This window comes from Ochlerotatus camptorhynchus, unplaced genomic scaffold, assembly GCF_037179485.1.
Source record: "Ochlerotatus camptorhynchus isolate MF236.1 unplaced genomic scaffold, CSIRO-AGI_Acam_v1.1 ptg000402l, whole genome shotgun sequence".
Taxonomy (NCBI): domain Eukaryota; kingdom Metazoa; phylum Arthropoda; class Insecta; order Diptera; family Culicidae; genus Ochlerotatus; species Ochlerotatus camptorhynchus.
Genome location: NW_027040888.1, coordinates 2,435,086 through 2,459,848, shown reverse-complemented (window position 1 = coordinate 2,459,848; position 24,763 = coordinate 2,435,086). Strand labels below are relative to the sequence as shown.

Sequence of the window (24,763 nt, the reverse complement as noted above, 5' to 3'; positions counted from 1 at the left end):
TTAGCTTCCTATAGCTTCTTGGAACTTCTTTTAAGTTTTTACAATTTTCCTCAAGTTCTCGGGACATCTCTGCAGTTTTCTTGCCTTTTTGGAAGTTTTAGTATATCCTTGAAGTTCTCAAAAGTTGCTGCAGTTTTTCTGAATCTAATGAAACTTTCTTGAAGTTCTTGAAGCTTCCTAGAAGAACCCAAAAAATTTCCAGCAGTTTATGAAACTTGCTTTATGTTCCGGCAGTCTGCTCAAGAAGCTTCTCATAAATTCACGGAACTTTTTTAAACTTTCTCAAATTATCTTTGCAGTCTGGTAATCCTGGATTAGAACGAATGAATTGTAGTTTGACCCGGGATTACCAGGCTACAAAGCCGTAACTAACCAAGCTCCAGTACTGAGAAGTTATTAGGACTACCTCAAAGTTCTCTATTATTTTCTGAAGGTCTCACTATTCGGTCACATGTATGCGGATTTTCATTTATCTAAAGTAAACTTATGAATTTGTTCGAAAATAAATATTTTCCTTTGAGAAACAGGTGTCTACTTTCATTAATGAACAGTCTTTATCAAAAACCAAAACAATAACAATGGCATAATAACGAATATCATTCCCCAATCCACTAACCTGCGATAGAGATTAACTAGCCGCAGGCTAAACATCTCTGTAATAAAGAATATATAAAAAAATGACTAACCTGCGATCAACCGTCGACAGGCAAAGATAGTACATCAGAGGATTCTCCAGCTGCGGACACGGAAATCCAATACCGTGGAAGTACTCCAACATCGCTCGGGTTCCTCCGGAGTAGACAGCACCTCCCAAACACAGGAACAGTGCTCTAAAAAAATAAACGCATCAAACACAGTCTTCTTCATTTCATCAAACGACCCTGCCTACCTATCCAAAAACGGAAACACATCCGACCGTGGCTTCTCCATGGACAGCAAAATCCCACAGCCGGTCTTTTTGGCCGAATTGGACAGAATGCTGATCAGCAGATATGCACTCAACGGATCCAGCCCCTGCGTTGGTTCATCCAGCAGCAACATCACCGGATCCCGTACCAGCTGGACTCCGATGGCCAGCCGTCGTTTTTCGCTGATGTTCAAATTTTCGACCTTCTTGTGCGACACCTGCGATAGAGCTAGATCCGCTAGCACCTGACGAACCTTGGAACTTTTCAGGTAGCCTCCCAAAATGGTGGGAGTATAGTTCAAGGTTTGCGCCACCGTCAAGCCCGGAATGAAGTCGCACGAGTGCGTCACATAGCCGCAGCGTTGCTGAAACAGCGACTTGGTCACCGGGGATCCATTGAGCAGCACCTGACCCCGGGATGATCCTTCCGAACGGCGGGCAATCACATCCAACAGGGCTCGCTTTCCACTTCCCTTCGAGCCGAGAATGGCCATCACTTCGCCGCTGTGAACGGTCAGGTGGACTCCTTTGAGCACCAGTGCCGATTGGGCACCGCCATTGAAGCAACCACCGGTGTCAACCTACAATCAGACGGAAATTTCATCGTTTGTTTACACTTCTGATCTACGAAAAACAGTTTTCCCAACCCAAGTGACCTGGACGCAACGTAAAGCGGCGAACCTCAAAATATTAGGCGAATCACGTTCGCTTGCCAGGCGTAAACAAAACATCATTTGCCCACTACAATCGGTTCAGCCCAACAGAAAAAAAAGAGGTAACTTCACCCAAAAGTTTGCCATTACTGTCCGACTGCACCGAAACCCCAACTAACCTCGGTTGTATGGTAAATATTGTGCGCCTCGAGCACGTAGTCACTGCCGATCATTGTTGTTCCGGTGCGCGATCGTTCTCGCTCTCGTTTTTTTTTCGTAGCAGAAACAAAAAAAAAAAGAAGAAAAATGCAATCTTTCTCTCAGCAGCAATACGAGAGAGTGGGCCCAAACCGGAGAGGAATTTTCACCTGGAAGCACGCACTCGCGAGTTTCCACACTGTCACACCAAACACCACTGACACACTACACGGTTCGTTCGCGACTGAGATGGCCGCGGCACGAACGCGGCTGGCTGAGCTGGGCCATTAGCAGTGATCACCGATCAGTGGGTGTTTCTCTCTCTCTCTCTTTAGTGAGGGGGGTTCGTGTTTTCGAAGATTGATTCGAAAACTTCCATACCTCGAAACGGACGGGCACCTTTTTGAATAGGAGAGACTGCACTAGCACACAGGTGAAATTTGCTCAGGTGAGATTGGTGATGAAATGCTCCGTCTGCGGTGATGGTTGATTCAAGAGCGATCCTCTTAGCAGGGTGATTAAGGCTTTGATGAGTATAGCATAGCCTGATGCAAAATTTGAAAACTTTGCTCCCCGGTGCTTAAACGGTTCCAAATCGGGTCCCTAAAATTTTAACTAGTTAGATAAGAAGCTGAATGTGCACAAACCATTTGAAATTTAAATGGGAATTACTATGGGAAATGCAAACATTGTTCTAACAATTCACGATATTTATCTATAACAATTTTTGATAGCTACGAGCGTCAATTTTGACATAAAATTGAATCATAACAGACGTAAAAATCACCTCAATAACACGCACTTTTCAACGAGTAACACATTTTTCAGTCTCGGAGCACTTAATTTTACATGACATGTTTGTTTACGTCGCATCTTTTATGTCAAAGATGGATTCTATCATGTGTAAAATTATTTATTTCTAAGTGTGTAGTGAGTAAATGAAAATTTCAAAAAAGATTTTCTCTGAGCCATCACTTTAGATTGGAAAAAAGCTCTCATTTTTGTGTGCACACATCAAAAAACTAAAATTAACTGCGTTGCGAAAAGTGGTCAGGTTTTGACCACATATAACTCTGCCAATAGGCGATGGATTGTAGTTCTAAACAAACCAATAGATTGGAAATTTTTCTACAAATCTGCTGGCTGCTAATCACTATTAAACATACAAAAATGTCCAACTTTTACAATGGTGATCAAAATTATCACCGATTGTCTATAAAAAGCGCTTTCTTCCGTCTCACCGAAAGGTGCTTATTCAATCACCGTGTGTGGTGTCATCATCAGCAGCAGCAGCAGCAGCAGCAGTGCTTTCGGCCCGTGGCTATAAATTTTGTTCTCCAGTACACAACGAACGACTGCGAGCTGCAGTCTACATGAACGCCCATTCACCCAGTGATGTCACATATACAGATTTATCTGTAATCATACAGATTTTTCTCGATATTTTGATACAGATATCTGTATATACAGATTACAGATTTTTTTTTAATTTACAGATTTTTCTGATATTTCAAATAAGCAGGATTTATATTTAAATTGGGATTATCTTAATTCATTCCGATACATAATAGTTTCTTCCTTTTGAGCAGCTACGAGCACCAAACCCAAATCGTATTTTCGTTAAATAAAGTATTATTTTATTATCTTCGTTAATTCTAATCCGACTTCTGATGTTCAGATGTTCTTATTTCCCGTTAGAAGGGATGTGAGTTCTTCTTTCTTATTGTTTAATTAATCATATCACAAGGTATCGGGTAGGGGAAACAGTCCTATTGTTGCGGTACGTTTGTAGCGTTAGAAGCCTATTGCTGTGTGTGGAGGTCTCAATACACAACAATATGCTCCTAACGCTTCTAACGTATCGCAACAATAGGACTGTTTCCCCTACTATGGTTAATTTAATTTTGAATTTGTCGAATCGGTAAACAAGCCGTTTTAACAACCCACAAACTGATTGATTACAGTTTATGACTGTTTATTATGTATGAATACATAGAGAAATACAAATATTGTATTGGTTCGAGCCACAACAAACGAGTTCAATATCCTTTCAAGTTACCAAATACTAAATATGGTGACTTATTTGAGAAAATTAAACATCGAACATTAAAATTTAAAATGTAATACTTCATAAAATTTTAATATGGCATTGCCATACTCATCAAACAAGGCATCCGTTACGATATCCTGCCCCATCCAAAGACGGCCATTATAGAAGCTATGGTTCACATCCCTCAAGGTAATATTATGTTGTTTGCCGTCTACGTGCCCCGTCAGTGCGAGGACAGCAATGGCACTTACAAGCTCTTCGCTGAACACCTCGCCAAACTTATCAACAATAGGATCAGCTTCGTGGTAGCTGGTGAGCTAAATGCTCGCCATACACTGTGGCGTAACCATGTCTGCAATAAACATGGCATAATCTTGGCAGACCACCTCAGCTTTGGAACGTGCATCATCCGCTTTCCAGATGAGCCAACGTTCTTGTCACCGGCGGGAGCGACAAGAACCCTTGACGTGTTCCTATCGGACTTGGATCTATGAATACACACCAACTCCAGCGCCTGCCAAAAATGATACGGGATTACGATCGAGTCAACTGGGTGGCCTTCAGTGACATTTTGGACACCCACCTTACAGCTAATCCAGCTCTACCAACAATTGTAAGTATCAACAACCATCTGGCGGTGTTCGAGGAAGCCATCCAACCCCAGAATAAGCAATCCACGTCGTAGAAGAAGCCTGTATACGCTGTATTCCGGTGAGGCGACAATTTACTACGATTGACCCCTACACCCGGCAACTCATTCAGCAACGCAACACAACCCGACGGCAGTTTCTAGCTGTCTACAGAAGAAAGAAACGAACTGTTCTCCAATGAAATCGGATAGATGGGCGACCACTCAAGGCCGTTCTGGAAAGTATTGGAAATTCTGAAGCGATACCACCATTGAAGGACGATGCAGATCTCGCCTCAAGAGAAGATAGAAACCATCGCCATCAAGCTGGTTCTGGCACATCATATCGGTGCCAGTATGGCCAGCCCACACGAAGATGCGGTACAGAGAACAATTAATCAGCTTGAATAGCAAATCTACGATGTCCCTCCCGCTGGCCGAGTTTCGTCCGTGCTGCCATGAAGCGTGGCAAGAATATGAAGGCCCCAGGAAACGATAACATTTTCAACCTGACCCTGAAGAAGCTGTCCAGCAAAGCCTACGGTTTCTTAGCCGGCATTTTCACGAGATGCTACAGACCCATCACACTGTTGTCGGCGGTGAGCCACATTTTCGAGCGGCTAATCCTTCAGCGACTGATGGAGCACATCAAAGACCACCAAGTCATTATCGCGGAGCAGTTCGGCTTAAGGAAAGGACATTCCACCGTCCATCAGCTGATCCGAGTGGAAAATATTATTAAACGAAACAAATTAATTTCCAAGAACACCACCATGGCTTTACTGGACCAGGAGAAAGCCTTCGACAACGTGTGGCACGACGGATTAATCCACAAACTAGTGCATGCGAACTGCGTCGAACCTAAGCGAACGACGTTATCGAGTCCATCTACACGGAACCAACTCTGAACTCCATGAAATTCCAGTGGGACTGCCACAAGGCAACTTGTTGGTGCTAATGTTGTACAGCATTTTCACATTTGACATACCACACCTCCCCAACAGCTGTAGCTTGGCGTTATATGCGGATGACAGTGCAATAATAGCAAATGGACGAATGCCTAAGGATTACCGAGTCCGGTTGCAGCGAGGAATGATAAATTATGTTTCCTATCTCACCAGCTGAGAAATCAAAGTCAACGAGGCATAAACGCAAACAATTGTCTTCAAGCATCAAAAATCGCCAAAGATGTCCCCACCAACGGGCTGTCACGTCTCTGTGAACGGCTCTCCCATCAACTGGATCAGCAACGTATTTTACCTCGGTGTTACCATCGACGATACCGACGATATCGACTGTACCGTGAACGCAGGGATAAGCTGAAGCAGTGGTGCATTAGTCTCCTGAAAGCGCTCTATTCACTGATATTTGGACGATCCCAGATTTCACAGCAGAACAAGATGTTGGTGTTCAAAATGATCCTCGCTCCCGTAGTGCCTTTGTGGGGATCATGCCCTGGACCCACAAATGAAAGCTTCAGACAGTCCAAAATCATGATTGCTCCGTACAACACGAGGATAGAAGACCTACATCGAGCCACCGGATGTAAGACTGTACACGATCGTATCGAGGACTCCATGGAATAAACATCCAATTTAACTAACCTACAAATCACAAAAAAGTAATCAAGATCCAGGATTTCGAGATGTTTTAGACAGATTAAATCTTTAAAAAGCAAAGTTAAATAATTTTTCATGATTCTAAACTTTCAACAAACACTTACTGAACTTTGAATGAACTCAACGGAGATTTAGGATGATCCGCACAAAGATCGTAATAAAGAAATTATACAGATTATTTTACCGATTTTTGTCAGCCAGATGAAGTTTTAAAAGATTTTTTATGGTGTAAATACAGATTGAAATTGAATAGAATGTGACATCACTGCATTCACCGAAGAAGGAGGAAGAAGCTGAACCGCTACTGAACGCATTCATTCTCTGCTTGGCCGTCAAGCAGTTCAGTTCATTTTGAACTCCCGGTCGCTTGATCGACTTGTTCGGTTATAGTTTGTTTCGTTCTTCGATTTTTAGTTTCGCGCCGTGGAAGTGTCGTCATCGTCACACGATCTGGCAAGTTTGGTTCAACTCGTCAAAAAACAACAAATGGTACTGCAGCGTACTAGCGCATCAGCAGTAGGGGAGCCTACGGAGAAGCCCGGAATGCATACCGGAGCGTCAGCGGACGACGCTGATAATCGTGTGCTGCAAAGCAACCAGTTCTCGGTACTCGAGGAAGACAATGTTTCCATCACTAAAAAGGAGCGAATTCCTCCGCTCTTCACTTCGATGAAGTATGTCGCCTAGCTGAGGACTGTGTTGACAGATCACAACCTACAGCTTCAGGATTAACATCTGCAGTGTCGGAACGAAAATTATGTGCTCCTCTAGGTTGGAGTGCAAGTCGATCGGGAGTTTCCTGAAGGACAGCAAGGCGGATTATTACACCCATGATTTGCCGTCGCTGAAGCCACTGATGGTGGTTTTGCGCTAAGAGAAGAAGAGGCAACCCGAGTATCACACTTTCATCACAATAAGTTACAGCAACTTGTTTATGACTGAAATAAGTCGTATATAAGTTTCTACAATTGATTTGTGACAAGCGTGCTACTAGGGAATACGGGGGCGAAAACGAACCACTTTTCTGTCAAATGCGAACCAGCTCGTGATTGGCCGATTTGAAGTGGGTAAGATAGAGATAGAAATAGATATAGATAGAGATGGAGATAGGGATAAAAGAATAAGAAGCCAGTTTTCTTCACTTCCTCTGAAGTTTTGCGAGGTTTACCGTCATTCGAGGTGGCCATCGTAAAGGATGAGTTGGAGCTGCTTGGTATACAAGAAGAGGCAGTGTTTCCGATGAATCGGCGGCTCTTGCCGAACACCAGCTACCGGGACCAGTTATTTCTGGTCCACTTTACGAAGGGCTCCACCACACTTACCGGACTGATGGACAACATTCGGGATCTGTTTCAGGTCATCATTTTTTGGCAGTTTTTTTTTTTTTTTTTTTTTAACTCTTTATTTGTTCCAAATTCAAAATAAATTACATTTCATTTTAACCTAGGTGCTCCAGTTACTGCAGTAACGTACCAGCCTTAATTGTTATGATATATATCTAAGTGTTTTTACATTGTTCATGTCTTGGCAATTCAGTATTTTAAACAGGTTTTTTAACCTGCATGTCAGTATAACAATTGATATCTTAAAACTAAAAACTAAAACTAAATCTTATCTAAGTATAAAGGGAATTAATCGTTGCAATTGAGGATTGCAACGATTTTTGCCTGAAATTATTAATTATTTTGTTGGACATTTGTGCTAAAGTCTCAACATTCGAAATTATATGTACTTCGGTTGTACTGTACCAGGGAGGCAACTTCAAAATCATTTTCAGAATTTTGTTCTGAATCCTTTGAAGTGCTTTTTTCCTGGTAGTGCAACAACAAGACCATATTGGCACAGCGTAAAGCATGGCCGGTCTAAAAACTTGTTTAAATATTAGAAGTTTATTCGTCAGGCAAAGTTTGGATTTCCTGTTTATAAGAGGATACAAACATTTAATATATTTGTTACATTTGGCTTGAATGCCCTCAATGTGATCTTTAAAAGTTAATTTTTGGTCAAGTATTAATCCAAGATATTTCACTTGGTTTGACCAGGAAATTGGAACTCCGTTCATAGTGACTATGTGACTACTACTAGGTTTCAAAAACGAAGCTCTAGGCTTATGTGGAAATATTATAAGTTGAGTTTTGGAAGCGTTGGGAGAAATCTTCCATTTTTGTAAATAAGAAGAGAAAATATCTAAACTTTTCTGAAGTCTGCTGCAAATAACACGAAGACTTCTTCCTTTAGCGGAAATGCCTGTGTCATCAGCGAACAAAGATTTGTGGCAACCCTGAGGCAAATCAGGGAGGTCCGAAGTGAAAATGTTATACAATATAGGCCCAAGAATGCTACCCTGAGGAACTCCTGCCCTAACAGGTAGTCGATTAGATTTGGAATTTTGATAATTTACTTGAAGAGTTCTGTCAGTTAAATAATTTTGAACTAATTTCATAATATAAAGTGGAAAATTAAACTTTTTCAATTTAGCAATCAAACCTTCATGCCAAACACTGTCGAATGCTTTTTCTATGTCTAGAAGAGCAACTCCAGTTGAGTGGCCTTCAGATTTGTTTGAACGAATTAAATTGTTAACTCTTAAGAGTTGATGAGTAGTTGAATGCCCATGGCGAAATCCAAACTGCTCATCTGCAAAAATTGAGTTCGTATTGATGTGAAGCATCATTCTATTCAAAATTATCTTTTCAAAAAGTTTACTTATTGAAGAAAGCAAACTTATTGGACGGTAGCTAGAAGCTTCAGCTGGATTTTTATCCGGCTTCAAAATTGGAACAACTTTTGCATTTTTCCATTTATCAGGAAAGTATGCCAAATGGAAACATCTGTTAAATAATTTTACCAAGAAAGACAAGGTACTCTCTGGGAGTTTTTTGATGAGGATATAGAAAATTCCATCATCACCTGGAGCTTTCATATTTTGAAAATTTTTAGTTATAGACCTTACTTCGTCCAAATCAGTCCCCCAGGAATCATCAAAAATATTTTCCCGAGAGAAAATATTCAGAAAATCCTGAGCAACCTGATTCTCAATAGGACTAGTAAGACCCAAACTGAAATTATGGGAACTCTCGAATTGCTTAGCAAGTTTCTGAGCTTTTTCCAAATTTGTGATCAAAATTTTACCACCTTCTTTAAGCGCTGGAATAGGCTTTTGAGGTTTTTTCAAAATTTTTGTGAGTTTCCAAAAGGGTTTGGAACTCGGGTCTAATTTAGAAATATTATTTTCAAAAGTTTTGTTCCTCAGGGCAGAGAATCGCTTTTTAATTTGTTTTTGCAAATCCCGCCAGATAACTTTCATGGCAGGATCGCGTGTTCTTTGATATTGTCTCCTACGGACATTTTTAAGACGGATCAAGAGCTGAAGATCATCGTCTATTATAATTGAATCGAATTTAACCTCGCATTTTGGTACTGAGGCAGCTCTTGCTTCAACTATAGAAGTAGTCAGAGATTCAAGAGCATAATTAATTTCATCTTTGGTTTGCAAAGGAATGTTTGGATCGAAGTTATATTCCATAAATGTTCGATACTGCTCCCAATCAGCTCTATGGTAATTGAAAGTAGAGCTGTTGGGATTACAAATTATTTCTTGGGATATTTCAAAAGTTACTGGAAGGTGATCAGAACCGAAGTCAGCATGGGTAACCAATTGGCTACAAAGTTGACATGAATCAGTTAAGACCAAATCAATAGTGGAGGGATTTCTTGCAGAAGAAAAGCATGTTGGGCTGTTTGGATATTGAATAGTGTAATAACCTGCAGAACAATCATCAAACAGAATATTACCATTGGAATTGCTTTGAGCATTATTCCATGAGCGGTGTTTTGCATTAAAATCACCAATAATGAAGAATTTAGACCTATGACGGGTAAGTTTCTGGAGGTCACCCTTGAGAAAATTCTTTTGCTGGCCTACGCATTGGAATGGCAAATAGGCAGCTATAAACGTAAGTTGTCCAAATTTTGTTTCAACAGAAACCCCCAAAGTTTCAAAAACTTTGGTTTCAAATGAAGAAAGAATTTTATGTTTGATTCGTCTATGAATAATGATGGCAACGCCACCACAGGGTCCATCAAGACGATCATTTCTATAAATCAAGTAATTTGCGTCCTTCTTAACCTTATGGGCAGGTTTAAGGAACGTTTCAGTTATAACGGCAATATGCACGTTATGAACTCTTAAAAAGTTAAATAGCTCGTCTTCATTATCTTTAAGAGATCGAGCATTCCAATTTACAATATTTAATTCTTTAAAATCCATTACTGAATTTTAAAGTCATGACAATATTATTTGCAAATTTTACTCCAGTTTGAATAGCATCAAACATGGAGTTAGATTTAAGCATATCAGAAATCATGTCAATTAATGAATTCTGTAAAAATTCCATTTTGGGGGCAGTAATGCTTCCTAAGTCAAAATTGTCAAAATTTCCATTAGAACGTTGGTTAGTATTTTGATTTCTACCCGCTGCAATAGCAGCATAGGTAGCTCCATTAACTCGCTGAACATTGTTAGCAGCGAGGGGAGTAGGTACAGATGAAACATTTGAAGCAGGGGAGATATTTGTACCTACGGGTACGAATGTAGAATTTGTTCCTCGCTGACCGTTGTTAACAGCAGAGGAATTTGTACCTGGTCGGAAACGTGGAGCGTTTCCTACCTGACGGTTAGAACGAGATTGTAGGATCGCTTTGCGAGTCTTACATTCCCAAAAATTGGATTTGTGGTTTTCACCACAATTTGAACATTTAAATTTCTTAGGATCTTCCTTCACAGGACAGTCGTCCTTTGCGTGAGAGGAATCACCACAATTCATGCATTTAGCTGGCATGTAGCAATTTTTAGTTCCGTGACCCCATCCCTGGCACTTACGGCACTGGGTGAGGTTTTGGAAATTTCCTCCAGTCTTCCTGAAGTGTTCCCACTTCACTCGGACATGGAGCATAAGGCTAGCTTTTTCTAAGGCCTTAAGGTTGTTTAGTTCACTAGACTTGAAGTGAACTAAATAAAAATCATTAGAAATCCCGTTGCGCGAATCGCCAGGACGGGATTTCATTTTCATTTTGATTACTTGGAGTGGCACAACTCCAAGTAATTTTGCCAGTTCATCTTTGATCTGATCCAGGGATTCACCACTGGGCAGTCCTTTCATGACAACCTTGAACACACGTTCAGTTTTGGTGTCGTAAGTAAAAAATTTGTGCTTCTTCTCAGTAAGATACTTGAGAAGACATTTAAATCCGTCCAAGGTTTCAGCCAATACACGGCATTCACCCCGACGTCCAATTTGTAGTGAAAACTTAACTTTCACGAAATTCAAAAGTTCCATGCGAAGAGCATGGAAATCGGTAGTGGTTATCACAATAGGGGGAATCTTTTCCTTCTTGGCATTAAGCCGGGAAAGTTTACTAGAATTTTTCTTGGATGATGGATCATTCTCATCATCCGTGAGCAAATCAAATTGATTACTCAAATTAATTTCATCAGAAGGGGGGTCAAGAGTTTGCCCCTTTCTTTTGCGTTTAGGCGCCATGGCGGCAGTAAATTTTTATCCAAATCGACTTCCAAGCAGATTACTATAAGAATCTGAAGGATCGAAGAGGAATTTTCCAAATCGATATCCAAGAAGGATTACCTCGGGTAGGGTCCAAACAAGGATCGAAGAGGAATAAGAGTTGAACAAGGTAGAATTTTTTTTTTTTTTTTTTTTTACAGGTTGAGCACTGAAAAGTGCTGTTTAAATTTGTTGTAGCTTTAGGTAGTAGTAACACTTCCTTCAGCAAAAAGCAAATAGATCCGCACGGCAAGAGAGCACGATGCGGACTGATTTTTTGGCAGTCGTACAGACCTCAACAAAACGCTGTGCATGAACTGCCTCTCTTACGGCCATGGCACGAAAAATTGCCATATGAAGCCACGATGTGACAAGTGTGCAGGGACTCACGTGACAGCGTCGTATGGTCAAGCTGATGACAACGAGCCGAAGTGTGCCAACTGCGGTAGAAACCACCGTTCCTCCACTTGTGACTGCCTGAAGTAAGTGGAATTCATTCATATTCGTCAAAAGGTGGCAACAGGCAACCAGACCACCGCAACAATCGCACGCCAACACTGATCACCCTGCACTCCCACCCCGTCGACTGGTCCCTAACCTAGCACCACTTCCCATCAACAATCAACGAGCCCTTAGCACCCCCGCAATAGAGCAAGCGGCCCCCCGCATCACCTCGCTTCAGCAGCGACCCAACCCAACCAAGGTCCCTCCAGGAGTCCGTTAACGATACCCGTTTAACTCGAAGAAATTTGTGACACTCGTGGCAGAGGTCATCATCATCATGCTAACTTGCAGGATCCGATCTGAACAGCTTCATGCTGCCCTGTCCCTCGCCACTAAGTATGGACCGTGAAGTTAAACAGATTGAAAATTAGAACGCTTGTTCGCTGAAGAACAAGCATATCGAACTTCCTTAACGCCAAGGAGATCGAAATTGCAATCATCATCGAAACCCAGCCGGAAGTAAACATCTACCTATCGGACTTTTTGCTCTTGAGACTCAACAGAACCAGTGCAAGAGGAGGGAGAGTAGCCGTTGCTGTGAGGCGCAACATGTAATTTCCACTTGCTGCCGAACTTCCAACTTTACATTATCGAAACCATCGGAGTTGAGGTCAGCACATCGCTTGGCCCCATCAACATAATTGCGGCTTACTGCCCAGACAAGTTTTTTTTTAAGCTTTATTAAAGAGATTTGTAGCCTTAGGCTAGTTCATCTCTAGCCCAGACAAGTCAACAGCAGGGATGGTACGGCAGCGGTCCTTCGACGAGATATCATCAAGCTGACTCGGCTGCGGCAAAAATGCATCATCGCTGGCGACATGAACGCCAAACATCAAGCTTAAAACAACAAAACGGCACCATCCTGAACAACGACCTGCAGGAAGCACAGTACAACATCTTGAATCCACACACTCCCACCCGGTTGAGTCGGTTTGGTGTTCACGCTACTATCGATATCTTCACCAGCAACATGGGCAACAACATCGCTCAACCTATCACCTACCAGGAACTCAGCTCGGACCGTTCACCGACGACATCGACGGGTGTCTGCGCTCCTTCGATGATGCGATTTCCCGGGCCAAGGAGTTACATGTGCCAGTATCCAGACAGGTGAGTTATACTCTGAACCTTGACAGGCCCACTAAAGATCTCATTAGACACCGCAATACGATTCGTACTGGGCTGCCTAACCTGAAGACCAATTGCAACCGTTTGAACAAAATCATCCAATAACGATTTGGCAAACAAGATTCGCTCTCTCCCAGATTGTGCTAAGACATTCTGGAAAATGGCAAAGATTTTAAAAAATAAGCCGACGCCCACCCCTCATTTTCCCCCTCATAATCAAAACTCATAACCCCAGTTGAAAAGGCCAATGCACTTGGTCAACACTTTGTGAATTCACATAACCTTGATCAAGCCATGGTGAGTCCCCACGAGCCGGTAGTATCGGAGGCAATATCTAGAGTCTCTGCCACCTCCGTAGTTGTCCCTGTAGAAAGTAGAATATCGGCTGATGAGTTGATAGCAGCCATTAAATCAACCAAGAACCCTCCAGAGGTGCTGCAGCGGATTGGGGAGAAGAACACGAAGTCGGTGAGGAGTTTCACCATGGACAAGGGTAGCAACCTGGAACGGGTATTGGGGATGGTGTGGCGGCCACAAGAGGATGTCTTCGTATTCTCGATGACTTTCCGGGAGGATCTGCAACGTCTAATGGATGGATCCGTTGTGCCGACCAAACGCCAAGTCCTGAGCTTAGTCATGAGTGTGTTCGATCCATTAGGGATGATCGCTCCCTTCGTAGTTCATGGAAAGATTCTAGTTCAGGAAGCGTGGCGATCCGGAATTGGCTGAGATGAGCCGCTACCTGCAGATATCGTACCCCGGTGGGAGCAGTATGTTAAATTACTTGGAACACTGGATATGGTGAAGATACCCAGATGCTACTTTCCCGGCTAGCAGTACTGCATACGCCGCCGCAGCCTACTTCCGGTAGTAGATGGTGCCAAAATACGCTGCAGTCTCGTGTCTGCAAAAACCAAACGGAGGTCAGCGATTGAAAGAAGGTGCCCACGAGAATAAACGTAGCCGATGAAGCAACCAAGTGGGGTCATGGACCATGTTTCGAAGAGCAGAGCAGGTGGCCCCAGAGTTCCTGTATAAGCCGGAGTGTAGCTGGCCAGAGGAAGCGCTCGAGTCGACAACAGCCGAAGAATTAAGGATGGTCCATGTGCACCAGTTGCCACCGACGCAGCCAGTCATCGAGTTCGAACGGTTTTCAATGTGGGAAAGGTTATCCCACAGTAGCATTCGTTCTACGGTTTGGCTGCAGGGACGAATCAAAGAAGGACGGAGAAACCTTGAGCAGTGAGGAGTGTGAACAAGCGGAGTCGACCGTGTTTAAGCTGATCCAAGCGACTGAATACAAAATTCTGCGGAAAAATCACCAAGTGCAGCTAGACCAACGTAAACGTATCCAGAAGAGCAGTCGGATATTCAAACTATCTCCGTTTCTAGACCCAACTGGAGTCATGCGAATGGGATCATGCATAGCTGCCGCAGAGTGTGTTTTAGATGAAGCCAAGTTTCCCGTGATCTTGCCGAAGGATCACTACGTCATGCAGCTAGTTATTAACTGGTATCACAAGAAGTATGGAAACGCGAACAACGAAACGGTGGTGAACGAAATGCGGCAGAAGTTCCACATCTCAGAACTGTGAACAGTCGTCAAGAAGGTGGCAAGTTGCTGTAACTGCTGTAGAGTCTACAAATCGAAACCACAAATCCCACCGAAGGACTATTTCGGTCCGATCACTGTTCACTTTGGCCGTGGTGGTGTCAAAAGCTGGGTAGCGCTCTTCACCTGCCAAGGAACCCGAGCAGTCCACTTAGAAATCGACTACACTCTGTCTTCCGAACCCTGCAAGATGGCAATACGCAGGTTCATTGCCCACCGAGGTGCACCACAGGAAGTCTACTCAGATCAAGGAACCAATTTCCAAGGCCCTAGTACGGAGCTAAGGCAGCAGATCAGTGGCATCAATCGGGATCTATCGGGGACGTTCACGAACGTAGACACTCAGTGGAAGCTCAACCCTCTTTACGCGCCACATATGGGAGGCATATGGGAAAGGCTGGTGCGCTCAGTCAAGACTGGACTGGCATACATGGAGTTGTCAAAGAATCCGAATGAGGCTAATCAATCATCTCTAAATATGCCTTATGCTTGCATTTCCTCGCCGTTTTTGGCCACCCATCAATCGAGAAATAGTCGATGGCTCTTTCCGGTAATTCCTAGGGAATCGAGAAATATTTTTTAAACAAACAACTTCCGGATGTTTCATCTAACTTTCCTTGGAATTTTCTTCCACCTTACCTTGGAAGCTTCTTCAGCTCGAATGATTCTTTCATCTTCTCCCGCCAGTTTTTTCAACTTTCCCGGAATTTCAAGGATGCTATCAGTTTTTTATTGCGAATCCACACTAGTTGCAGGCACATTTAAGAAGTTCTGAAACTTCAGAAAAGTTCAGACTTTTGTGTATGTTTCGATAAATTAAAGACAGCTTCATTTACTTCTGTTAAAATTCGAAAACCCGGGAATTTTAGAAAAGTCCAGCAAACTCCAGTGAACTTGAGGAAACATTATACATATTTTAGAAACTTCACAAGTCCAAAGAACTTCAGAAAAATTTAATGATTTTCAGGAACTTTAGTGAAGCTCAGAGAACATCAGGACAGATCAATTAATTAATAAAATTGCTGAAATTATAAAGGAGTTCCGAGAAACTCAGGTAATTTCCAAAATCTTCAGCAATGTCCTGGGGGGCTCATGCAAATTTAGGAAACGTAAGGGATGTTACATGAACATTAGAACATTGTGAGAACATTTTATGGGAATTTCTATGCTTTTTAATAGCAGTGTCGATAACTTTTAAAAATTAAAAAAAAAATCGGGAAGATCAGAGTACTTCAATGTTACAATAAATTCAAGAAAATTGTGAGAGCACTTAAGGATTTCGTAATCTTCAAGATAGTCCAGAGACCTTCAAAGATGATTAGAAATATCCCGGTAGTCTTTTTATAATCAGGGAAGTTCCGAGCACTCCAAGGATGACCAGAGAACTCCTAAACAGCCCCTATTTTCAGGAAAATTACAAGAACTTTTAAGGATTTTTTTTTCCTAAGTGCATTTCAGGAATGTTCCGAAAACTTCAGGAAAATTGCGGAGTTTTCAGGGATGTTTTATGAATATCAGGAAAATTTTCTAGATCATAAGAACATCCCGCAGAAATTTTCTTCTGGAATTATGTCCTTGTTTCTTTCAACTGTTCCGTAAGTGCTCTGGCTTCCGACTTTCTTCAGGTAGATTATAAACCTTAGGAAGTTTCTGCCAGCGTCTCCAGGAAGTTTATTTCGTCTTCTCCAGGAAGTTCAATTAATTCTCCCAGAAATTTATTTCGTCTTCGTCTAGAAGTTTGACCATAAGCCAAAGGTTTTTTTTTTGTTCGACTTCTATTGGAAGGTTTTTCCGAGCTTCTTCTGGTTTTCCCTGGAAATGGCTACGTCTGAAAATTTACTTCCGGTTTCCGAAACTTTTCTGGCTTCCGTGAGATGTGACATCCGATTTTTTTTCGATAGTTTATTTAAATTTTCGCCACAAGATTCTCAATTCATGTGTTGGAAGTTTCCTGGATGTTTTTCCAACTTTACTTAGAACTTTCCTCTAACTTCATCCAGAAGAGCTTCTTTCGTCTTTCTCTGGATGTTTTTTCGGCTTCGTTCAGGAGCTAATTCAAACATTCCCCGGAGTTTTCTTCCGGAATTTTCCGATGATTGTACAAAATCTATTGTATTATTGTCAATAGTTTAGTCGTTGTTGTGGCTGATTTTCCATATTGTGGTTTCATTGAATGATATATAATTGAAAAAAAATTACTTTCTCGCAGTTTTGATCACGACTTGAGGAAAACGATAATTTTTAAATTAAATTTAAAAAAATAAAGACTGGTTTAAGGCTGAGACAGCCATTAAACAAAGTAATTCCCCTCAAGTCCTAGTCATCATCATCGTTAAAATTTTCAATTTCAAAAACGGCAAAAATATAAAATGAATTAAATAGTAAATACCGATAAATACCGATTTTTAATACCTTCAATACCAATAAACTTTAAAACAATCTGGCAACGCTGGTTCCGACCCAATGTGGACAAAACATCCACCAAGTGCAACATTTTGATTAGGTCGCTATATCTACTTATCAACAGAACGTCCACCCTTTTCCTTAAAAACAAGATTGCCGTCCACAAGCAAATCATCCTCCCCGTCATTGAGTACGGAACGTCAATCTCCGTAACCTTCAAAGGATCCAGAAGAAGATCCTTAGGATGACCCTCGACGGTCTCCGACGGACTCGAAATTCAGAGTTCCACCGCCAGGCTGGTCTTGAGACACTAGAGGAATGGAGTACGCTCAGCCTCGATAGGTTCAGAGACGCCTGTCTGAGATCAAATCACCAGATCATACGCGATCTTGCTAATTAGGTTAAATTATTCGTAGTTAGGTAGGTTATCAAATTCTTTTTTCAATTCAACCAAAATGAACCCCAAAGGGGTATCAAACTAGCTAAAAACGTAAACACGTTAATTAGAATAACAAATTAACCAAAGATGAACAACCTGACAGGCTAATCAATTGAAATGTGAAATCAATGTAAAATCATAATTAACAGAATTTAACGTAATCTTACTATTATTACTACTGATCGGATTCAGTAGCTCCTCATGAGTCGCTGTGGGCCATCAATGGCAAGCGCATCAGCCTCGTCCCAATCAACATCATGTGGAACACCCTGATAGCTCAGCATTACTCAACAATCACGACAAAACGGTTCTTTTCAGGACCACCCTAAATTTTTGTTGTTTAAGAGTTAATTTTCATTGAACGTTCGCTCGCCTTGCTGTCAGCCATATCATCTCTAAAGCTCTTTGTTCATGTATCCAGCAACCAAATGGTTGTGATCAAATGCGTAGCAGTATTGAAGTGGTACATACAAATCCTCGGAATGAGCGAATACCACCATTAGCCAGAAACACTTCGAATTAAGGTAAGCTTTTCTCCAGGACGCTAGAAAAATGCAAAAAACATCTCGAATTTTTATGATTGATCGCGAATATCTATTGAAAAATTTGAGCAAGAAAATCCTCCAATCAATTTTCGCCAAAAGTTTCAATTTAGTTACGAGAATAAGGATCTCACAGCGAAAACCATTAAACAGTGCAACTGTATTCGTATAATGCAATACTTGTCTTACGATAAAAGCAATAACTTTGGCCAAAGGTACTCATTAGTTGAGAAAAAAAAGTTGTTAGTTACTCCGAAAGTTTGATTTTATCGGAAAATCCGTTGGTTATTCATTTCAAAACATACATTTATCGAACAGAATAACCCCAAGCCTTCCATTTGTTTCATTCATACCGATTTTCAGTGATAAATTATCCAAACAATTGCCAATAGATCTCCTCCAACCACCCAGCTGGGCCATGTTTTCGAACATCGCTCTCACAACCACCACCATGTGAACGCACACAACACACGCTCTCTCTCTCTATCTCATTCTCTTCGAGAAGCCCGATCGGCAGGTATTCGCGATCATGCGCGAGATCACCATCCAACCACCCAACCAACATGGCTACTGCTCAGATCTGCGCCAACTTCGTTCCGTTTGCTCAGTCAGTAGAGATTTCGCTTCGCTGTCAGGCAGAGGCTGCCCGTCCGTCCGTCCGTCTCTGTGTGAAAGTGACCTGTGTGGTGGATCCGTCTTCTTGAGCTAATTAAAGACCCCCCCTATTAGCTGCGGTAATTCCCGATGATGGCCAACAAGCGATAACAATAAGCGATCAGAAGTTTGAGGAAGCGTTCTTTTCCGCTCTCTCGTGCGATTACGGATTTTTTTTTTGACAGCTAGAAGTGCAGAACAAATCAACGAACGGAGAGATATTTTACGTTCTCGTTGGTGGTGTGAGGTGTTTTTTTTTATTTGTGCTCAGTGTGTATGGTTTTTCAGAATGGTGGAAAACTCTGACAGCCAACGAGAGCTGAATGAAGTTTGAAATTGAAGGTTAAATCCATTGTTTTTGTGACAACAAAACAAAACAACAACAAAAGAATGTGAATAATTTTATGCAGTTTTAAGTGCTAATCAAAACATATCCGCTTGTAATGAAAAAAGTGTGTGATTAAGGTGGCACAATCGAATTAATGACAGCTTTGTGCAAAAACGAGCGAAAAATTGAAATTACGGTCATTTCTTGATTACTACCACCATCACCATTCGACGGAATACGACGAAAAAGGTGATTTGTATTGGAGGAAAGAAACGAAAGAGCGAAGAAGCTGAAATTGATTTTGCGTTCCCGAAGGAAGGATTGTACAAGAAATTCCTCTTGACCAATCTCATTTTTCTCCTTTCTTTCTACGAAGACGACGACGACGACGAGAGTGTGTCGCTGTGTTTTTTTTCTGAACAGTGTTGGTGAATCGAAGCAACCCAACTCCAAGGTTCGTCGCTACGCCTTGAAGACAAATTCTTCTTTCAATACACACAAAAACAAAAAGTAGGCGACGTCTCGGTTGAGTGACCTAGCTCCGAAATTGATTGACCCCAAAAGGGCCTACTTTGTTGTTGTCGAGTGTTGGAAAAGCCATCGAGTGAAACTAGTAAGTGACGCGATTTCGCGAGAAAAACAACTCCAACGAGGGGTGACCTAATCGGCGGAGAGGTGAGCAAACCGAAGAGAATTGGAACTTCCAAGAAAGAGGCCCCCGTGGGTGGTAACGTTCTTACTGGAAGACAGTGCCTGGTACACGTACACACAAGAATACAGAATAAAAAGAAAAGTATATGCGCTAGCCGCTCTCAATCGGTGACGGTGTGAAGTCGACGAAGAAAACCGGAATCGGTGAAGGAAGAAATTGGACGCCGTTCTGCTCCGTCATTGCGCTGCGGTTCTTGTGCGGCAGAGTTGTTGGAATACATCGAAAACTGATCTGATGAATTTTCTCCAGCCGGAAAATACATAGTGGATTAACTGCAGGGTTTTTGGCGAGTGAAACAGTATTTGGCGAACGCTACTAAATCGTAGCCAGAGGAAGACGAAACAAGCACCAACATCTTGAAGGTTAGTGACCCAATTTCGGACGGTTTCAAGGGGTATCAATTAGCCAGCGGGCCGGGAGCGCACGGCTGATTCGAACTGCGCTGGTTGTAGGTTAAGTTGTTGGGGAATTGATTAATGCCTGTACTGTTGAATGAATCCCTGAGAATGATGCCATTTCAGTTGTCGAAAATACCTATCAAACAACTGGGGTAAGCAGTCTGCCCTCTATCAATTAAATGTCGATAATTGACTGTTAGCTTATCAACTCTACCACTCATTATACTCTTGTTTAATTAGCACAGGAAGGGAGCATTTCAATCGATTCTCTAATATGAATCATTTAATAAGAAGGACGACTTAGATCATTAAAAAAAAACACTCTAAAGCTGGTTTTTAGATCAAAACCATAACTATGTTCATGAGAAATGTATTCCGATGAATTCAATGAATAGAATTGGGGGATCGACGTGGACAATCAACCATACAAATTTTCAAAAAAAATTATGAGCCGTGGATATGTGCTGACCTTTTTCCCCCCTTAACAACTCACGCAATATATGGACAATCGCTTTTAAATTTTATTAAAATTGTTTCGCGTGCAAGGAACCTCCTTGAAATCAGTTATGAAATGTTTTTACCAATTCGTAAAATCACAACGTCTTGTAAAGAATTTATAACAAGTGTCTTATATGTGTGAAGAGTTGCACGAATTTGGATGTCAGATATTTATCACGCGTTACATTCAAATTGTGAAACTCCCAACAAACAATTTGAGTGGATTAAAAGCTTAATAGAATTTTTTAAACTGAACACGCATATTTGGGCCTGAATAAGCTCTTATTCAGCATCCAATTGGGTTGGGTTCCTAAGTCTTATACCGCATCCAATGTGTGTTGAGATTCTACGAGGGAATCTCTAAGGTCTAGAATCTAGAGGAGAACTATGATAGTTCCACTTTGGACACTACACACTTAGAAATACCTAATCTTAAACGTGACGGAATCCATTTTTGACATAAAGAATGAAACGTAAACCGACATGTCATGTAAAATTAAGTGCTCCGAGACTGAAAACTTCGAAAGTACGTTTTATTGAGCTGAATTTCGCATCTATTATGACTCAATTTTGTAGTTAAGAGCTCTTGTGCTCTGAAAAGGCTAACTGTGGCCTTTTTTCCTGGTCAAATCCCAACACATCTGTGCCAATCTGTCCCAACACATCTGTAAATATGCTTTTGGGGTCGTCTCCGGCTATTGATTTTTTTTAAGATTCCAGATTGTTCTCGGAAGCCTTCCAGAATGATCCACGGTGAGCTATGAACTCTTTAAAATTATTTTTGGATTTCCGTGCCATTGGCTTTTTTATGGATACGTTAAAGAGGTCTTGTGGACTGGTGAAGTGATCCTCTGCGCTCTGATTGGAGATATTTGTGCCCTTCTTATTTGACTGTTGACACTTTGGACTGTACCCAAATTCGTTGAGATATCCCAAGTATCATGTTTGGTTTTATCATGGTTTTGCAGAAACAGTTTCTAAGCCTTAGAATGGCATTGAAGTCCATAATTAAAGCGGAAATGTTGCTCAGGATTTTTCGATTATTTACTGGACTTGTTCTATGATGTTCATGAGACATGAGATGTCACGAAAATGTAACTAGTTGATTGATCACACATCTAATCAAATGTTAAATCCTGAGGTTTCATGGGTATTGGAAATGTATTGATAGCTATATCCTGAGAGTTCGTGAGAAAACATCGATGAACTTGAATTATTGTCTAAATTTCGGGAACCTTTTATGTGAAGTCCAACTAACTGCGGTTCGCGAAATCAAAAGATCTCTGAAAACCTTAAAATTTTAGCCCTAAGGCCACGGAAGTTAACGTGTATCACCTTTGTTGTCTACCCGTATGGTCATCAAGACCAACACATAAATCCAAGAGAGTTGACTCATAACGTCGCTGAAGGTGATTATTGAGGCTCTTGCCTTAGCTGCAAAGCCTCTTAAATAGCCCACACTTTTCAGCCTCTGATATTTCATCACAGTTTATATATTTAATGGCCAACCAATACATTTTACAGAAAATATCTTGTGTTAACGCGAAAAAGCTCACAATTTGCAAAACATATCTACATACTATACTCTTAGCTTCTTTTTCAAATCACATCTTACTCGCGTGAACAAAAGCCTCCCTCAACGCACATATTTAACCCTACCCACCGCACCAACCGAGCAATAGATCACGCGCGACCGAGGTAAAACTAAACTCAAAAGCAGTCGAACAAAAGAGCAAGCAATACAAAACTTAAACCCACAGCGGACGACTCGAATGCGACCGTTTCAGTTACTTGCTCAACTCCAATTTTGTGTGTCTTTTTTCGTTCTCCCGCTGTTTAATTGGACGACGGAGTTTGACGGCATATAGACTGCCCTGCGGTGACTGCTTTCTCACCCCGGTGTGTCTGGTTTCAATCCCATCCGAGGTAGTTAGGATTTTTCTGGAAGCCGCATCCCTTGCATTCGATTGCCGTCAATGTGTCGGTGATTGGCACTCATTTGCGGAACAGAGACTGAATTTAAATAAAGGAATTACGAAGAAAAAGAAGACGTCACACTCCGTCAGTCATTTAAACCGCGGAAGAACGAAAGAGACGACAAATTCACTTGCCTCACCTGTTTACACTACATTGGCTCAACTCGCACGCAAAATTATTCTGATGATCTACATTAAGTCAAAAACCTAAATGACGTCCTTCAGATGTTATCTCAAATAATCAGGTTGATCATAAATCATGCTGATGATAGGTCCAACAATCAAATGACATCCTTCAGATACCCTTTCAAGAGCTCCGGATAATCACAAATCATTATGATCTTCAACATTTGATCATTTGTTGACCAAATGAATCGAAAGGAAGTGCCTCCGAAATTCAAATTGCAAATTGCACCAATATCTTGATTAAGCTGCAAAGCCTCTAAAATAGCCCACTCGTTTCAGCCTCTGATATTTCATCATCTGGTTTATTTAATAAAAACATCAGCCTTCTATAGAAATCCCGCAAGCCCTTCAAAGTTAAGTCCTAAGACGTTCGAAAGATAGCTTTAACGTATCTGAAGTTTGTTAAAGTCCCCAAGCCCTATGAGAAAGATTCAAGAAAATTCTTTAGTTGACTCAAAAGATCACAGAACCTACCGTAATGCACCGAAATCCGGACACGTCCATAAATTCGGACCCCTGTTAAGTTAACCCCTGCACCGTTCGAAAAATTCATGTAAATTTCTGCGAGATATAGCGCACATGAAATTAACGCTAGATTTGACATAAATTTACGCGATATTTCGTGTAAATTTAAGCGCAAAATCACATATATTAGCAATATTGTATGCAAGCTTACAAAAGATTTCGCTGTTTATGCCAAGTATAGCTCAATATTAAACGAAGGGAGATTTCACGCGTTAGTTAAAATTCAGAATTTTTTTCTGTGTGGAGCAGACCATTAAGGTCCTTGAAGCTGACTCATAAAGCTTTTATAGCTCTCCAGTACTGCCTTCACAGCTCGGAGTCACGAGGCTGAACCTAGGGACAAGACAGTTTTTGACGAGGGGGGCGACTCTATCTAAGATGCAGGAAATTTTTTGCTTTGCTTTTGTGAGATGCCCAAACGCTTAATAGATAGGAAATACGATTGATGATTATTTTGAAGATTTGCTGCAAAAAGGTAGAGACCGATGGGAGTAGATGGATAAAGATGTTAAAGATTAAAAAAGATTTGTTGTAGATTGATTCGCTAGCAACAAATTTTTCGAACCATCTAAAACTTAGGTTTAGATGTGTCGCACCCCTTGGCTTTTGATCATGAGTAAAATCGGAATTAGTTTTGAGTAGCTCTGAGGAACTCACGTTGCTCAAGACCATATACATATAGCAACCTGTTTATTGTGTTGAACCCGATATTGTAAGCAAAGCAAATTTTCGTATTTTAACAACGGTATTTTGGCAATCGAAGGGTAATTGCACTTTCGTATAGTACGCGTACGAAAGCAACTACAATCTGCCCTCTCAAACTCGATGGTGACCATACGGAACAGCCGGAGAGGTTTTGCTTTACTGCCATGCAGATGAAGTTCGGGTACTGCAAATATAAGCAACCGCATAGTCCGGATTCTGATGGACAATCCCAAGGAGGATTCATGACAGTCCCAGGGGGAATTCTGGACAAACCCAGGGAGGATTCCACTCAATCGCAAAGAGGATTTATGACAGTCTCAGAAGATATTCCGAACAAGCCAAGGGGGGATTCAGACAGTGCGGCTTCCCAGCAATATCAAAGGGGACTATCCCAGGAGAGATTCCGGACAATCCCAGGGATGCTTTCAGTTAATATTGAGGGGGATTCATGACAGTTCAGGGGGATTTCAAACAATCCCAAAAGGGATTTCGGACAATCCCTAGGGTATTCTGGCCAATTTGTCGTATGTTTCT

The 24,763-nt window shown here is 41.5% G+C and overlaps 3 protein-coding genes across 3 annotated transcripts in view; 2 read left to right on the top strand and 1 right to left on the bottom strand.

The window, feature by feature from the left end:
• LOC135710800 (ATP-binding cassette sub-family G member 5) overlaps nt 1–1,954 on the bottom strand; it is a 59,977-nt gene extending 58,023 nt beyond the window's left edge. The window contains exons 1-3 of the mRNA XM_065233485.1: nt 1,740–1,954; nt 890–1,488; nt 687–830 (exon numbers count right to left, since the gene is read on the bottom strand). Of these exons, the coding sequence (XP_065089557.1) occupies nt 687–830; nt 890–1,488; nt 1,740–1,793 (797 nt within the window). The 5' untranslated portion in view covers nt 1,794–1,954. The remainder of the gene's footprint in view (nt 1–686; nt 831–889; nt 1,489–1,739) is intronic.
• A 12,291-nt stretch (nt 1,955–14,245) lies between these two features.
• On the top strand, nt 14,246–14,846 carry LOC135710774 (uncharacterized). Its single transcript, XM_065233435.1, has 2 exons — nt 14,246–14,409; nt 14,459–14,846. Exons 1-2 carry the CDS (start codon nt 14,246–14,248, stop codon nt 14,844–14,846), a joined length of 552 nt encoding a protein of 183 aa, XP_065089507.1.
• A 4,058-nt stretch (nt 14,847–18,904) lies between these two features.
• The window catches only part of LOC135710795 (ATP-binding cassette sub-family G member 8), a 206,071-nt gene continuing 200,212 nt past the window's right edge, over nt 18,905–24,763 (top strand). The window contains exon 1 of the mRNA XM_065233478.1: nt 18,905–20,303. The gene's annotated coding sequence lies outside the window, so the exon portion shown is untranslated. The remainder of the gene's footprint in view (nt 20,304–24,763) is intronic.

Excerpts from the sequence above, each read along its gene's own strand:
- LOC135710774 (XM_065233435.1), top strand. The coding sequence starts at position 14,246 with ATGTTTCGAAGAGCAGAGCAGGTGGCCCCAGAGTTCCTGTATAAGCCG. Across the intron at positions 14,410-14,458 it reads GAGTTCGAACGGTTTTCAAT|GGACGAATCAAAGAAGGACG; the intron begins GTGGGAAAGGTT and ends GTTTGGCTGCAG.